Source organism: Oryctolagus cuniculus, chromosome X, assembly GCF_964237555.1.
Source record: "Oryctolagus cuniculus chromosome X, mOryCun1.1, whole genome shotgun sequence".
In the NCBI taxonomy this organism is placed as follows: Eukaryota; Metazoa; Chordata; class Mammalia; order Lagomorpha; family Leporidae; genus Oryctolagus; species Oryctolagus cuniculus.
Genome location: NC_091453.1, coordinates 128431251 through 128449509, shown reverse-complemented (window position 1 = coordinate 128449509; position 18259 = coordinate 128431251). Strand labels below are relative to the sequence as shown.

Sequence of the window (18259 nt, the reverse complement as noted above, 5' to 3'; positions counted from 1 at the left end):
TCTATAACTCTGTCAAATAAATAAATTAAAAAAACTCAAAATAAGAAAACATACCTAATTTAAAAATTGGCAGAAAATTTAAGTAGACAATATACACAAGGATAAACACATAGCAGATAAGCACAAGAAAAGATGCTCAGTATCATTGTCCTTTAGGGAAAGGCCAACTAAAGGATGACATCCTGTATAACATTTACTGGAATGTACACATGAAAACCATCGGCAATGCCAAGTGCTGGGGAAGGTGCAGAGGAACTGGTATACTTCCACATGGCTGGAGTTAAGGCAGACTTGTAGGGACAGTGGGAGAGTTTGGCAACTTCTTCCACAGTTAAACCTGCACTTGCTTGAGTCCCAGCAGTCCCACTCCTGGCTTTATTTTTATCCTAGAGAAATGAAAATGTGCCACCCCATAAAAACCAGAACACAAGTTGTTATACTGGGTTGTTGGTAAAAGCCTAGAGCTGGAAACCACCTTCAGTGGGTGGCAGGATAAAGACAGTGTGGTCTTCTAAGCAGTGGACTTCTGCTTAGTGAAGGGGAGAGACTGTGGATACAGAAAATGACTGGGGCAAATCTCAAAGGGATGATGCTGACAGAAGCCACTCTCTAAAGGTTACTTGCTGTATGAACATTTTTACAAAGGCAAAGACATAGTAACAAAGAACAGATCTTATGCTTGCTAGAAGTTACAATGGAGTGATGGTGTGACAGTGAAGGGACAGCACAAGTGATTTGTACTGGATGACTGATAACCCTGGCTGTTGCTATGTGAATCTGTATATGTTAAAACTCATAGAGAGAAAAGGATCAGTTTTGCTACATGATAACTAGTAAAAGAAAAAGAGATAACTGAGAGGGCAGGGGTAGGAGGGAGGAAAGATGGCACATAGGAACCTGGCCAGGTGATACCCTAGGGGTTATCCTGTAGGCTTGTGTGTAGGTGAGAAAAGGTCTTTTGGCCATGACAGCAATATCCTCAGAATGCACCTGATCATGGTGGTGGAGACAGGGTAGCCTCACCTACCCAACATCAGTCTGCCAAGTTCACTGATAGGGTGGGGATTGAGAGACATTTTCCAGGGTCATGTTCCCAAATTTGTTGACTGAGTATTTCCAGCAGGTTGTGCAAGTATTGCCTGTGAAAAGTATGTCAGGGTGAGAGCTTATGTATGTGCATAGGAGTAACAGCACTGCTGTGTTCTGTCTGGAAACTCTGAGGTCTGCAGAGCCTTCGTGAGTGACTGCAGAATATGAGACACCAAATAACTAGGAGTGAGACAGTGAGTGATTAGGGGTAGCGGTATGAATGTGTGAGGGGGTGAGTTAATGAGTAACTGGATGTGTCAATTGCGTGTGAGTTTCTGAGTGAGTGAATGTGTGAACTCTGAATGAGAATGAGGTATGTGAGTGAATGAGTATGTGAGTAAGTGAGTGAGTGAATATGAGGGTGAATAAGTGAATGAGTATGTAAGCAAATGTGAGAGTTCCTGAGTGAGAATTAGTGAATTTGTAACTTCCTGAATGAGTATGTAAATGAGTAAGTTTATGAGTCAATAAGTGAGGGAATGTGTGGGTAATGGAGTGAGTGTGTGAGCTGTGTGAGTGTGTATAAGCAAGTGTGTGAGTGAGGTGACTGTGAGCACATGATTGTGTGAGTGTGTATGTGTGTGTGTGTGTGTGTGTGTGTGTGAGTACATAACTGTGTGAATGGATGAATGTGTGAGTAACAGTGAGAGAATGTATGGGGTACTTCCTGAGTGAATGTGTGAGTGAGTGTGAATGAATTCTGTGTGTATGAGTAGGTTAGTTGAGTGAATAAGTGAATAAGTAACAGTAACTTTCTGAGTGTATATGAGTGTATTGAATGTGAGTCAGTGTGTGAGTGAATATGCAAATAAGTATGAGTGAGGAAGTGTGAGAGTTGAGTAACTGAATGAGGAAGTGACTGTTTCACTGAATAAGAATGAGTGAGTGAGGATGTGAATGAATGTGTAATTATGAGTAAATGAGCAAGTGACTTGTGAGGATGTGTGAGTGTGGGACTATAAGTGAGTGACTGTGTGAGTGGGTGATTGTATGATTTAGTCAATGGGAGTATATGTGTGAGTCCCTGAGTGTCTGAGAAAGTGTGAGTGACTATGACTGAATGGCCCACTGAGTGAGAGAGCAAGATGTGAGTGTGTGAAAGAGTTAGTTCCTAAGTGTGGGACAAAGTTTGTGAATGCAAATGAGTGAATAAATGAATGTGTATGAAAGTGAGGTGTGAGTGAATGAATATGTGAGGGACAGACTGAAGTGTGAGTTTGATTATGAGTGACAGAGTGAGGTGTAACAGTAAAAGAGAGATGAGTGACAGAATGAAGTGTGGGAAGCACTGAGGTATGAATGAATAATAAGTGTGAGTATGTGAGTGACAGGTATAACTGAGTAAGAGTGAAGTGAATGTGAGTGACAGAGTTAAGTGTGGGTGAGTGGCAGGTGTGACTGAATGGCAGACTGAGGTGTGAGCAAATGGAGTGAAAGTGAGGTGTGTCACAGTGAGGTATGAGTTTTTCAGTAACACATTTATGAGCAAATGAGTCAAAGTGAGGTATGGGTGAGTGTGACAGTGAGGTGAGAGTGAGTGATAGTGAGGTGTGAATGAGTGACACAGTGAGGTGTGAGTGAATGAGTGACAGGTGTGAGTACCACAGTGAGGTGTGACTGAGTTTGTGACAGTGAGACATGAGTGACTCACTAAATGAGGTATGTGTGAGTGACAGAGTGTGAGTGTGTGACACAATGAGGTGTGTGTGATTTTGACTGAGGTGGGGGAGACCGATAGATGTGAGTGAGTGACACATTTAGGTGTGAGCACCAGGTGAGAGTGATGGAGTGAGTCAGAGCAAGGTGTATGTGAGTGAAAGGGTGAGGTGTGACTGAGTTATGCAGGTGAGAACGAGACACAGAATGAGGTATGAAACTGACAGATTTGAGAGTGAGGTGAGTGATACATTGAAGTGTGAAATAGTGAGGTGTGAGTGAATGACACAATGTAGTGTGTGAGTTTGTGAGTGATGTGTGGAAGTGGGAGAGTGATACTGAGATGTGAGTGACTGACACATTGAGATGCAAGTGACAGAGTAAGGTGAGAGTGAGTGAGAGTTGTAAGCCAGAGTCACAAAGTATGTGAGAGTGATAAGGTGAGGTGTGAGTGAGTGCAGTCCTAACAGAAAATAAGGACACTGAGATTGGATGCAAGGCTGGCACAGAAGGGCAAAGAGGGACTGGTGACTGAGGGTGTCCCTGAGACAGGCCCCTGGTGGATAAGCTTCTGTTCAAGGCCATCCTCGCAGCAGTCCTAGGAGGCAGGACTGTCCTAACTTGAGAGGACCAGCAGGGTGAAAACAACGCCTGCATCAAAAGCTCTAAATAGATGGCCTCTCTGCTCCTTCCTTCAGGTGGTGTGTGTCCCTTTGTGGATTCTCATGTCCTTTCTGTGCCTCGTGGTCCTCTATTACATCGTGTGGTCTGTCTTGTTCTTGCGCTCTATGGATGTGATTGCAGAGCAGCGAAGGACTCACATAACCATGGCATTGAGCTGGATGACCATTGTCGTGCCTCTCCTGACTTTTGAGGTAAGCTTCTACAGGACCCCTCCTCAACCTCGGAATGCTACTCTCCCTGCCACAATACCCTGCATGTCTAGAAAGGCTGCCTGCTACCTTGGAAATGGCGATGATCCCCTCTGGGAGAACAGGCTGAGAACACACTTCAGGAAAATGAGAAACCCTTTCTCTCTTGTTGGAGAAGGGCAAATCTGGCAGTGGGATGTGTGCCTTGCTACTCAGGATGCATATGTGTATGTTGACTTTCTACTTTTCAAAAGAGAAGGTTTGGGTATCATATTTTCATGTTTATGTCCTGTGGAGAATTCTAGAATGGGCACTGATGTCTCCTTAGGACAAACACCAGAAGGAATTTCCCCTAAAACTTGTGCTGAAACTTTCGTAGTAGAAGGACTTTTGCTTGGTCCTGAGGAGTAATGTGAAGGCTTGTTTTACTCTATCTCCAAAAGACAGGCAGCTTTCTGCAGGTCCTTGGGTGCAGACATTCCCCTGTGAGGCCTGATGGGCTGGGCAGCCTACTGAAGTCACTTGAGATGCTGTGTTTTCAGATGTTGTATCGATAGGACCTGGACTGTCTCGTTCTGTAGATTCTGCTGGTTCACAAGCTGGACGGCCACAACGCATTCTCGTGTATTCCAATATTTGTCCCACTGTGGCTCTCGCTGATCACTCTGATGGCAACCACATTTGGACAGAAAGGAGGAAACCACTGTATGTACTCAGCACTCCAGAGCCCTTGACTTGTGTGTGAGTGTGTGTTGGTGGTGGTGGTGGTGGTGGTGGGGAGTCCCAATTTAGGCATGTGTATGGGAAAAGCAGGGCTAAAGAAGGTCAAGGACCTTCCAAGCACAAGGCTTGCATGCTGTCCCCCTGGCTTTGTGCTGCCCTGCACTATGGCTGTCCTGCAGTGCATGCTACAGCCTGAGGCAGGACCCAACAAGACAAGCAGCTTCTCTGAGCTCCTGTAACACCTGCTGCAGAATGGGGATCAAGATTTCTCCTTCCAGCACTCATGAGTATGGGATGAGAAATCAACATCTCCCATCAGAACCCATGAAATCATCCCCACCCCCTGTCCCTTTTTGTCCTTCTCCCTCCCCATGTCACTCCTGACATCACTGAGTCTTATCAGGTGTACCTTGCTGGCTCTCTTCCTTTCCAAAATGCATGCTGTGGCAGTTTTTTAAAAAAGATCTATTTATTTATATAGAAAGAGTTACAGAGCAGGGGATAGGAGGCGGGATAGATCTTCTTTCCACTGATTCACTCCCCAGATGGCCACAACAGCCAGTGCTGGGCAAGGCCAAAACCAGGAGCCAGGAGCGTCATCAGGTCTCCCATGTGGGTGGCAGTGCCCCTCTTACTTGGGCCATCTTCTACTGATTTCCCAGGCCATTAGTAAGGATCTGGATCCAAAGTGGAGCAGCCAGGATATAAACCAGCACCGATATGGAATGCTGATGTTGCAGGTGGTGCCTTTACCTGCTGTTCCACAACACCATTTTGAATTTATCTGAGAGGAAGGTCACTTTCTCATGAGGCTGTCAGCTCCACTGCATGTAACCCCAGAACACTGCTCTTCTGGAAGTCAATACGGGTAGGGGCAGTGCTGAGCCTGCAGCCCAGGCTATACTTGCTGCTTGTATCCCGGGAAAACTGGCACTGAGCTGATGGTCCTCTGGTACCCAGAGAGGGCAATAGGCACCAGGACTCCTGTTGTCCCCAGAGAGGGGAACAAGCCTCAGGAGGACCCATGGTATACAGAGAAGATAGTGGGCATTGGAGATACACCTGTGAAGTGGCTCCATGAGCTCCAACTGCTTCCTGGCTTGGAGCAGTACATGCCTCATGTCCTCCTGGATGCCAAATGAGACATAAATCCTCTTGGAAGACATTCATTGTCATCCATGAGTTTATCTAGTGCAGAGTACTGAGAGGCAGACAATAGAATCTATGCCCCACAGGCACTGGACACTCAACTAGGGTAGTAATTCTCAAACATGAGCACCCCCAGAATCCCTGCAGGCCAGGCTAAGGGGATTTCTTGGCCCTACCTCACCCCACAGTTTCTGATTTGGAAGTTGTGAACCTGAGGTGCTGTCACTACAGGACCAGAAATTCTACCTAGGGAACCCTGGAGCTATAGGTCATACATACTTCTTCTCTATATTGGGCATTCAGGCCCTGGGCTGTCTTCATTTCTGAGGAATCTGGGTGAAGTAAAATTTCCAACAGGTAAGTGAAATTTATCATTCAGAAGAGAAAGCCCAAAAACCAGTGGAGTCTACCATGTGAAAAAGTACATTCTTGTTTTTCAGGGTGGTTTGGAATTCGCAAAGATTTCTGCCAATTTCTGCTAGAAATCTTCCCATTTCTGAGAGAATATGGAAACATTTCATATGACCTCCATCATGAAGACAATGAAGAAACAGAAGAAACCCCAGTTCCAGAACCCCCTAAAATTGCTCCTATGTTTCGAAAGAAGGCCAGAGTGGTTATTACCCAGAGCCCTGGAAAGTATGTCCTGCCTCCTCCCAAACTGAATATAGAAATGCCAGATTAAATGCCACTCTCAGGGACAGAGTGTAAGTGGACTGGGACGTACCCTCTCTCCACCTTTCTCTGCCTCTTGTTCACCCCCCAACTCAGACCCAGAACTGGAGCTGGGCCTCCAGGGAAGTCCATCTCATGCCTTGTTTGCATTCAGTGCCAATCAGCTACTCACCATGATGGGATGCGGACATGGCAGGGGACTGGGTCAGGTGTCCATGCGACGTGGATGCCAGGAAGAACATGAAAGGTGAGGCCAGCCTCACCCTGGTGGATACCAGAGGCACTTGCTGGGCTCCATCATCCCCACTGTGGCACAGCTACCTTAATAGGCCCACAGAAGGAGAAGCTAATCTACATGGGAGTTTTCCAAAGTATTAAATTCCCATCCAAAGTGTTTAAAAATGTTTTCAACAGGGCCTGCCTGCACATGTAGCTCAGAGTGTCCTGTTGTGGGTGGTCAGTAGGAACTATAAGATGTCTTGGATGCATCATGTGACGTGTGTAGACACAGTACAGACATCCTTTACCCTGTTCCTACTTTGGAGTAGTTTGCTCTGGGAGTATCCACAGCAGCTTTCAATGCCTTCATCGGTGAGCCCATTCCAGTGGAGTGACTCCATGCCTGTACAGTATTTATACAAATATTTTAGCTTTGTAATATACAGTGTCAGATCCTAGTTCTGTATAGTATATCCTGTTAAAGTATTTTTTTACAAGCTTGTGCCAGGGATGGACATGTTCTGCTGCAGAAGAAGGTGGCAGCGCTCCGGCGCTGCCCCAAGGAAATGCCACACCAGCAGGGGACATGCCATGGATACCCTGGAATTCCCCTGTGCACGTAGTCACTGCCTCTGCCAGAGCTGCTGCAAGGAGCAAGAGATGGCCTGTGCTTCTCTAACATGTGATGAACACCAGCTAGCAACACCCCCTCAAAAGCATTACCTGAGGCAGGACACTCTGGAGCAGTGCAGAGTAGTAATGGCTATGGAGTGGGGTCTGTGTTCAGGTCCAGAGCTTTGTCTGCCAGCAACTGTAGCACTTTGGAGCAGGCTTGAGGCTGTCACATGTGATCACAGTTCCTCTGGGCACTTCTAGTTCTAGCTCTGGATCCAGTCCTGCAAGTGGGCTATCCTTCTGCAAGAAAGCACATAGTTCACTTTTAAAGGAGGATGAGGAGTGTGGATATTCTCACCCTAAAGGAAATGTGGGATTTTAACATGGACAACTGCTAGATGGCCTATATCAGGCATAATTTAAGCCCCACACATACCTGAATCTGCCCCTGGAACTGGCCTTTTATGAATGGAGGGAAAAGGAGAACAGAATGGTGTAGTATTTCCTGCTCTGTGTGTAAAAATCAAAATAGCTAAATCCACTATTTTTGCTCCCCTTAGCTGTTCAATAAACAGTTTCCTCATTTTACAGGTGCACTGTATGTATCTTATATCACAAAAGATCAGGGAAACCTCAATGGTTCTTAGCTAGCATGAATGGCAGCCTCTAGTCACCCCAAGCTTCTGAGGCTGGTGGGGCTAGCTGCACATCCTGAAGGGTATATGGAGGGAAAAAAGGAATGTCATTGAGGTCCTTCCACTGGCCAGGGAATGCCAAACCATCATGGTTACACCTGAGGAGGCTTTCTAGAGCATTCCTGGTATTCCAAGATAGTCTACAGTGGAAATCGCCTTGGCAGTGTTCCCGAGGCATTGTCTGGACATGCAACAACTGAGAATTGCAGATTAACAATGTTCTTTTTGATTTCTGTCTAACTTGCCCTAGCTACACTTTACTAAGATATTAACTCAGGCGGTGTAGCAGCTCATGGTTCACAAACATTAAAACAAAATCCACCACTTGCTGTTGACTGAAGGGTCTCATGAAGGTATCCAAAGGGCACAGATGGGGCCTTTCTGTAGTCATTAGGCATGACACTTGACGTTCCAGAAAACACCATCTTAAGTAACAGCAAGTATCCATGACAACGTAAGGGGCCTTGGTCCTGCCTATAAATCCCATTGAGTCTTCACAACTCCAGAAAGCAGGTGGGACTGCTTTTGTTCCCATAAGGAAATGGGAGCTAAGAGAAGTGAAGTAACCTGCTTAAAGCTAGGAAATAACCAATTTGAGACACTAATGTTGGCTATCTGCCTGCAGGCCCCTGACCCTTACCTGTGATGCCAGAGGGCCTTGGGATCATGATGTCTCAAATATAGATGATGCCTTATTGGTGCATGAAAATCTCTAAAATATCATTGAGCTCCATATCCAGAATCACATAGGGCTAATGTGTGGAGGGCTGGCCCTGTGTATGGGGACAATGTGACACCATCTTCTTTGGATAAATGCCTCCCTCCTGACCTAGCACCACACCCCAAAGGAACAACTGTAGAGATCAAATACCAGGCACAAACCCACACATATCTCTCTGGAGACATCTGTCAAAGAAAATAAGACGTGAAGGCCAGTAGCCAAACTCCCTGTCACAGCGTGACCATATAGACCCAGAGAAGGCTCTCTTTGCTTGGATGGAGACACAGGCAGGCTGAGGAGAGGCAAGATAGGTGGCAACTTCTATTCCCCACCAGGCCACAAAGTCAACAGTGACTTGACCCATTGACCTAACATGATTTGCCATTTGCCTCATCCTAACCAATGGTATGAGTACCTTACATGGTCTATAGGGAGCACACTGCCACCCCAGCTGTGACAGTGTTCAAAGGATGATGTGTGACTGCAGCCCATGGACACTGTACTGGACTTGGCTGTCTGTTTAAAGGCCTAGACCTTGTGTGGCAGCACCTGGCCTTTGGGCTCCCACAAGCATTTCTGAACTTCTTTAGTCAGGGTTTTAATGTAGCTCTGCCATTTCCTGAAATCTCAAGAATAAGAAGGCAGCTCATGGCTTATGCCTGAGTTTTGACAGGCTGCCTTCAGCACAGACAGGCACTGTGGTCATCTTCTCATGGAGATGGCTGCACGTGGACCAGATGTTGATGCATTGACAGGTCCTTTGACTAGCTGAGGTCTTTTATGTTGACCATTGGCTGGATATGTTGTGATTCCACTCCCAAGCAACCTGACTCCTTTTGTGATGTCCTGGAGCTGCTTATTATAAAGGGATTCTTACTGGCCATGCTACTCTCAGATTTATGTGAACCATGGACGAACCATCACATATGGTTACAAGTGAGGAAAGTAGTCCTGGGGGCCAGAAGCACAGCTTTGAAATGGTGCATTTTCCAGCCGGCGCCGTGGCTCAGTAGGCTAATCCTCTGCCTTGCGGCACCGGTGCACCAGGTTCTAGTCCTGGTCGGGGTGCCGGATTCTGTCCAGGTTGCCCCTCTTCCAGACCAGCTCTCTGCTGTGGCCAGGGAGTGCAGTGGAGGATGGCCCAAGTGCTTGGGCCCTGCACCCCATGGGAGACCAGGAGAAGCACCTGGCTCCAGGCTTTGGATCAGCGCAGTGCACTGGTTGCAGCGCACTGGCCACGGCGGCCATTGGAGGGTGAACCAATGGCAAAGGAAGACCTTTCTCTCTCTCTCTCTCTCACTGTCCACTCTGCCTGTCAAAAAAGAAAAGAAAAGAAAAGAAATGGTGTATTTTCCTCTGGATATAGGAGTTCCCTCAGTGTGTGCAAAGAGCGACCTTCCTTGAGCAGAGAAAGACCCTTGTCTGGCAGAAATAGACCTTCATTCTTTTTTGTTTTTTTTTTTAAGATTTATTTATTTATTTGAAAAAGTTATGCAGAGAGAGAAGGAGAGGCAGAGAGAGAGGTCTTCCATCTGCCAGTTCTCTCCCCAGATGACCACAATGGCCGGAGCTGTGCCGATCCAAAGCCAGGAGCCTCCTACGGGTCTTCCCACATGGGTGCAGGGGCCCAAAGACTTGGGTCATCTTCCACCACTTTCCAGGTCATAGCAGAGAGCTGGATTGGAAGTAGAGCAGCCGAGACTCGAACTGGCACCCATATAGGAAGCCAGCACTGCAGGCGGTGGCTTTACCTGCTACTCCACAGCACCAGCCCTGAAACCTTCATTCAATAGGTGACCCCTACCCAACACAGAGTGACCCACAGAATGTCCATCTTATGCCGTAGATGTCCCACATGTCTTCTGAGCCCCCTGACTTAAGGCTGCTGCTTGAAGGATCCACTCTCCAAGCTCTCATATAAGAGCCTTCCCTGAAAAAGCCACACCTTGCTTCTGAGATACCTTCAGAGGGAAGGGAGGTATCTCTTCTTACTTCCCTTTCCTAAAAACTTTGGACCAGCATCAGCAGCAATTAGTGTGCATCCGTCTGGTGGGATGACTGTGGAATCATACAGGGATCAATGCAAAATTGTTTCAGGAGATTCTGGAAAGGAGCAGCCCCAACCAAGTGTTGGAAAGGGAATGCAGGAAGAGCTTCATGCCCAGTTAAACCTCTGTAGCTTCAGCAAAATGTGGCAGTATGTCCACACATTTTAATGCCTCACCAAGCTTTTCTTCCAAGACAGACTAGTCTATTCCCTGAACAAAGTATGGGATTGCAAGCCTTTTGAGGGGCAACACGTCTGAGGCACTGGCTTCAGTTGGGTAGATGTTCCCAGACTACTATCTGGTGCAAATTGGGTGGCCTCAGATGGGGGATGGTTGGGTATGGAGCTGTTTATTGGGTCTGTACCCCTCTCCAGGTCGTGATGACCTTGGCTGAGGGATAATATGGAGAATGTTCTGAGAATGGGGCCAGCTGGTTTCCAGTGTGCAAATTATTATAGCCATTGGGTCACTGGAGCTGGAGTCTTCCTCAAGGACCAATGTCACCTAGTGGTGGATGTTCTTCTGTGTCTCCATATCACTTTAAATTATAATAGGAGTAGGTAGGGGATTGTTTCTTAGTAAAATAGTGTCCTCCCAGCCCATATTTGGATATTAGCTACACCAATGCTTGAGGGTATCCAATGAAGGTGACACAAACCTGCTGGTCTTGTCATAGCCCCTAGCACAAAGGGCCTGTGACCAAGGACTCCGCACCAGGGTTGATTCTATTGCTGCTGACACTGCATTGTGAAGGCACCAAATCCTTGCCCTGATCTTCTACTTCACAGTCCCTCTTCACTGGCCTGGTGTGCTTCCTAATATGCCAATTTCAAGCATTTTCCCAGGTTGAAATGCTTGCATAAGTTGGTGAATGCTGAGTCTGCAGCTTCCTTCTGGGACTGTTACATTTCCTATGATGTCCTTCCAGGAGCACTGGAATCCTATTGCATGGGGACACAGGTTGATAACAAGTGCAGGCAATCCTCATGACTGGATTTTTTCTTTTTTTTAACTGGGAATGATGGTGGCAGTTCTACTGAAGTCTCTTTAGATGATATTCCGCTCAACTCTTTGTGAGGATTAAGAGGAGAGTGGTTATGATATCTGCACTAAGGAAATGTGAAGGGTGAGCCAGAGGACCTCAAGTCTCCTCCAGGCACTAAGCAAGTAGAAGATGAAGCGTCTCCAAGTGTGGGACACCAGGACTCACCAAGCCACTCACGGCATGATAGACCCACCCCCTAAACCAGAAGTGGTATGGCAGAGGTCCTCTCTGAGTTCCTGAAGGTATGGGTAAAAACAATGGCTTATAAAACTTATTCAGTGAAATAATATCAGAAAATTTCCCAATCTTGGAGAAACATATAAATATCTAAATACAGTAAGCACATAGAACCCCAAATACGTATGATCAGAAAAGTTCTTCACCACGACACATTATAGTCAAACTTTCAAAAGTAAAACACAAGGGCCAGTGTTGTGGCATACTGGATAAAGACTCTTTCTGTAATGCCAGCATCCCATATCCACTTCTGTTCCAGCTCCCTACTAATGCCCTAGGAAAGCAGCGGAATATGCCCTAGGTGCTTGGATCCCTGCTACTCGCATGGAAGACCTGGAAGAAGCTCCTAGCTACTGGCTTCAGCCTGGCCCAGTCCTGGCCCTTGTGATCATCTGGGGAGTGAACCATCAGATGGAAGATTCTCTCTCTCTCTCTCTCTCTCTCCCCTCTCACCTCTCCCCTCTCCCCTCCCTCCTCCCCTACCTCCCTTTGTAATTCTGACTTTCAAACAAATCAGCTAACCTTTAAAAAAAGCAAAATTTAAAGAGAATATCCTAACACTTACAATACAGAAATGCCATCAATACAGAATTTCCATCAGATTGGAAGCAGATTGATCAATAGAAACACTACAGGCCAGGAGAGAAAGGACAGATATAGTCCAAGGCCTAAAACAAAAACAAAATAAAAATCTCTACAAACCCAAAATACTTTACCCAGAAAAATTCTTACTCATAAATTACATTGAAATAAAAACCTTCCAAGACAAGCAAAAATTGAAAGAATTTGTCACCACCCAGCCAGCCTAGACACATAAGGATATACTAGACACATAAACAGGAATACAATCAGCATATGAAAGAATGTGAAGGCAGAAAACTTTATAAAAGAACAAAAAGACTGAAAACAAACAATAGGAATACTTACGGAAAAATGGCTAGACAAAGCCATTACTTATCTATAATAACCTTGATTGCAAATGGACTAAATACTCCAGTTAAAACATACATTTTGGTGAATAGATTTTAAAAAAAAGACCTAGCTGTATGCTGCCTACAAGAAACGTACCTCACCATTAAAGATACATACAAACTGAAAGTGAAAGGATGGAAAAAAGATATTCCATGCAATGGAAATCAAAAATGTACAGGAATAGGTATATCAGAAAAAATGGACTTTGAATAACGGATCAATTCAACAAGATGTGACTACTATAAATGTATATGCATCCAATGCCAGGGCACCCAGTTGTTTTTTTTTTTGTTTTTTTTTTGACAGGCAAAGTTAGAGACAGAGAGACAGAGAGAAAAGTCTTCCTTCCATTGGTTCACCCCCCAAATGGCCACTACAGCTGGTGCACTGCGCCAATCCGAAGCCAGGAGCCAGGTGCTTCCTCCTTGTCTCCCATGTGGGTGCTGGGCCCAAGCACTTGGGCCATCCTCCACTGCCTTCCCAGGCCACAGCATAGAGCTGGACTGGACGAGGGGCAACCGTGACAGAATCCAGCGCACCAACTGGGATTAGAACCCAGGGTGCCGGCGCCGCAGGCTGAGGGTTAGCCAAGTGAGCCGTGGCGCCTGCCAGGGCACACAGTTTTATAAAACAAATGTTAATGGACTGAAAGGGAGACATAAGCTCCAGTACGGTAATAATGGGGAAATTCAACACTCCACTTTCATCAATGGATAGATTAACCAGATGAAAAATCATAAAAAAACACAGTTAATCTACAATATATAACAAATGGACCTAATAAATATCTACAGAACATTCCATCCCACATCTACAGAATACACATTCCTTTCATCCGTTCAGGGAATATTCTCTAAGATAGACAATATACAAGGCTATAAAACAAGTCTCAACAAATACAAAAAAATGATATCATATCATGTATCTTCTCTGGCCACAATGAAATGAAGCTGGAAATTAACAAAAGAAACTCTAGGAAATATAATGACACATGAAGACTGAACAACATGCTCCTGAATAAATAATGGGTGATAGAAGAAATTAAAATGGAAATGAAAAAAATAATTGAAATGAATGAAAATGAAAACACAACATATCAAAGCTCAGGAGATACAACAAAAACAGTGTTAGGAGGAAAGTTTATAGCAAAAAGTGCCTACATCAAAAAATTGGAAAATTATCAAATAACTGATCTAACATCTCAAGGATCTAGACAGACTACAAGAAACTAAACACAAAGTTAGTAGGAATAATGAAATAATAAAAAACTAGAGAATAAGCAAATTAGAAATTTAAAACTATACAATCAGTGAAATTAAGAGCTGTATTTTTTGAAAAATAAACATAATTGGTAATTCATTGGCACAACTAACCAAACACGTGAGAAAACACAAATTAATAGCATTACAGATTAAAGATATGTTACAACTGAAATCACAGCCATAAAAATAAGAAGAAGATATGGTTACAAAGAGATATATGCCAACAAATTTAAAAATCTAGAAGAAATTAGGCCGGCGCTGTGGCTCAATAGGCTAATCCTCCACCTTGCGGCGCCGGCACACCGGGTTCTAGTCCCGGTCAGGGCGCCGGATTCTGTCCCGGTTGCCCCTCTTCCAGGCCAGCTCTCTGCTATGGCCAGGGAGTGCAGTGGAGGATGGCCCAGGTGCTTGGGCCCTGCACCCCATGGGAGACCAGGAAAAAGCACCTGGATCCTGGCTCCTGCCATCGGATCAGCGCGGTGCGCCGGCTGCAGCGGCGGCCATTGGAGGGTGAACCAACGGCAAAAGGAAGACCTTTCTCTCTCTGTCTCTCTCTCTCACTGTCCACTCTGCCTGTCAAAAAAAAAAAAAGAAATTGATAGGTTTTTGGACACAAATAATTTACCAAAATTGAGGCACAAAGGAATAGAAAAACTGAATAGACCAACAACCAATACTAAGATTGGATCAATAAAAAGAGCCTCCTAACAGGAAAGCCCAGGACCAGATGGATTCATTACTGAATTATACCAAAGTTTTAAGGAGGAACTAATCCAGAGTCTTCTTAAATTATTCAAAATGATTGAAAGGGAGGGAACACTTCCAAATTCAGTTTATGAGGCCATCAGTACCCCAATTCCAAAACCAGAAAAAAGACACAACAACAAAAAAAAAGAACTATAGACCAATATCTCTAATAAATATAGATGCATAAATAATCAGCAAAAATATTAGCAAATTAACTCCAACAACACATCCAAAAGGTCATCCATCTAGACCAAGTGGGAATTATTGAATTGCATATGTTGAACCATATGCAAATCAATAAACATGGTATATCACATAAAGAAAATGAAAGATAAAAAACAATATGATTATCTCAATAGATGCAGGGAAAGCATTTGATAAAATATAGCATTTTCTTTTTTTAAACTTTAATAAATATAAATTTTTAAAGTACAACTTTCGGATTGTAGTGGCTTTTCCCCCAATAACCTCCCTGCCACCCGCAACCATCCCATCTCCCACTCCCTCTCCCATCCCATTCTTCACCAAGATTCATTTTCAATTATCTTTATGTACATTTTCAATTTATATTCATTTTCAATTATCTTTATATATCTTTACTAATTAAAGATTTCAACAGTTTGCACCCATCACAGATACTCAAAGTAAAAAGTACTGTTTGAGTAGTAGTTTTACCATTAATTCACTTAGTACAACACATTAAGGACAGAGATCCTACATGGGGAGAAAGTGTACAGTGACTCCCGTTGTTGAATTAACAATTGACACTCTTATTAATGACATCAGTAATCACCCAAGGCTCTTGTCATGAGCTGCAAAGGCTATGGAAGCCTCTTATTTTTTTTTACAAGCAGAGTGGACAGTGAGAGAGACAGAGAGAAAGGTCTTCCTTTGCCATTGGTTCACCCTCCAATGGCCGCCGTGGCCGGCGCGCTGTGGCCGGCGCACAGCGCTGATCCGATGGCAGGAGCCAGGTACTTATCCTGGCCTCCCATGGGATGCAGGGCCCAAGCACTTGGGCCATCCTCCACTGCACTCCCTGGCCACAGCAGAGAGCTGGCCTGGAAGAGGGACAACTGGGACAGCATCCGGCGCCCCGACTGGGACTAGAACCCGGTGTGCTGGCGCCGCAAGGCAGAGGATTAGCCTAGTGAGCTGTGGCACCGGCCTTGAAGCCTCTTGAGTTCACAAACTCCGACCTTACTTAGACAAGGCCATAATCAAAGTCGAAGTTCTCCCTTCAGAGAAAGCTACCTCCTTCTTTGATGGCACGTTCTTTCCGCTGGGATCTCACTCACAGAGATCTTTCATTTAGGTCACTTTTTTTTGCCACAGTGTCTTGGCTTTCCATGCCTGAAATACTCTCATGGGCTTTTTAGCCAGATCTGAATGCCTTAAGGGCTGATTCTGAGGCCAGAGTGCTGTTTAGGACAACTGCCATTCTATGAGTATGTTGTGTATCCTGCTTCCCATGTTGGATCGTTCCCTACTTTTTAATTCTATTAGCTATTATTAGCAGACACCAGTCTTGTTTATGTGATCCCTTTGACATTTAATACTATCATTATGATCAATTATGAACTGAAACTGATCACTTTGACTAGTAAGATGGCATTCATTTGGAATCCCCTAGCATGTTTCTAGCTCTACTATTAGGGGTAAGTCTGAGTTAGCATGTGCCAAACTGTACATCTCCACCCTCAATTTATAATAGCTAAGATATGGAATCAACCTAGATGTCTATCAACTGATGATTGGATGAAAAAAGTTGTAAATATACACAACCAAATAGTACTTATTGCAAAAAAAAAAAGAGAGAGAGAATGAAATCCTGACATTTGCAACAAAATAGATGCAAATGTCAGATCATGATGATGAATGAAATAAGCCAGATTCTAAAAGACAAATATTACAAATTTTCTCATTTGTGATATTTAACATATACAGTTTAAAATTGTGTGTATGTCATATCATTTGGTATATAGTTATAAATATTTCTTAATTGAATCTTACCATGTAAATGAAAATAGACTCTTGTTACACACAAAAGTAAGAAATGTGGGATATGACTTGCAGAGATCTTTCATTTAGGTCATTTCAATTTTTTTTTTGGAAAAGTGTCTTGGCATTTCATGCCTAAAATGCTCTCATGGGCTTTTTAGCCAGATCTGAATGCCTTAAGGGCTGATTCTGAGGCCAGAGTGCTGTTTAGGACATTTGCCATTCTATGAGTCTGCTGTGTATCCCGTTTCCCATGTTGGATCATTCTCTCCCTTTTTTATTCTATCAGTATTTGCAGACACTAGTCTTGTTTATGTGATCCATTTGACTCTTAGACCTATCATTATGATCAATTGTGAACTGAAATTGATCACTTGGACTAGTGAGATGGCATTGGTACACGCCACCTTGATGGGTTGAACTGGAATCCCCTGGCACGTTTCTAACTCTACCATGTGGGGCAACTCAGATTGAGCATATCCCAAATTATACATCTCTTCCCTCCCTTATTTCCACTCGTATATTTAACAAGGATCACTTTTCAGTTAAGTTTCAACACCTAAGAATAATTGTGTATTAATTACAGGAGTTCAACCAAGAGTATTAAGTAGAACAAAAAAATTCTAAAAGGAATAAAGTAGTAAATTGTTCATCAACAGTCAGGGCAAGGGCTGATCAAGTCACTGTTTCTCACAGTGTCCATTTCACTTCAACAGGTTTCCTTTTTGGTGCTCGGTCAGTTGTCACCCATCAGGGAGAACATAGGATATTTGTCCCTTTGGGAATGGCTTATTTCACTCAGCATGATGTTTTCCAGATTCCTCCATCTTGTTGCAAATGACCGGGTTTCATTGTTTTTTACTACTGTATAGTATTCTATAGAGTACATGTCCCATAATTTCTTTATCCAGGCTTCTGTTGATGGGCATTTAGGTTGGTTCCAGATCTTAGCTATTGTGAATTGAGTTGCAATAAACATTGAGGTGCAGACAGCTCTTTTGTTTGCCAATTTAATTTCCTTTGGGTAAATTCCAAGGAGTGGGATGGCTGGGTTTTGTGGTAGGGCTATATTCAGATTTCTGAGGAATCTCCAGACTGACTTCCAGAGTGGCTTAACCAGTTTGCATTCCCACCAACAGTGGGTTAGTGTGCCTTTTTCCCCATATCCTCGCCAGCATCTATTGTTGGTAGATTTCTGAATGTGAGCCATTCTAACTGGGGTGAGGTGAAACCTCACTGTAGTTTTGATTTGCATTTCCCTGACTGCTAGTGATCCTGAACATTTTTTCATGTGTCTGTTGGCCATTTGGATTTCCTCTTTTGAAAAATGTCTATTGAGGTCCTTGGCCCATCTCTTAAGTGGGTTGTTTGTTTTGTTGTTGTGGAGTTTCTTGATCTCTTTGTAGATTCTGGTTATTAACCCTTTATCTGTTGAATAGCTTGCAAATATATTTTCCCATTCTCTTGGTTGCCTCTTCACTTTCCTGTTCCTTTTGCCATACAGAAAATTCTCAATTTGATGCAATCCCAATT

The 18259-nt window shown here is 44.2% G+C and overlaps 1 protein-coding gene across 2 annotated transcripts in view; it reads left to right on the top strand.

Moving 5' to 3' along the window:
• The window catches only part of TMEM185A (transmembrane protein 185A), a 47226-nt gene extending 39640 nt beyond the window's left edge, over positions 1-7586 (top strand). Inside the window, exons 5-7 of one of the 2 annotated variants that reach the window (XM_008273468.4) lie at positions 3444-3620; positions 4199-4322; positions 5930-7586. In XM_008273468.4, the coding sequence (XP_008271690.2) occupies positions 3444-3620; positions 4199-4322; positions 5930-6174 (546 nt within the window). In that variant the 3' untranslated portion in view covers positions 6175-7586. Of the gene's footprint in view, positions 1-3443; positions 3621-4198; positions 4359-5929 lie in introns of both variants that reach the window. The other variant, XM_051831611.2, reaches the window with a different exon arrangement.
• The last annotated feature ends 10673 nt before the right edge of the window (positions 7587-18259 follow it).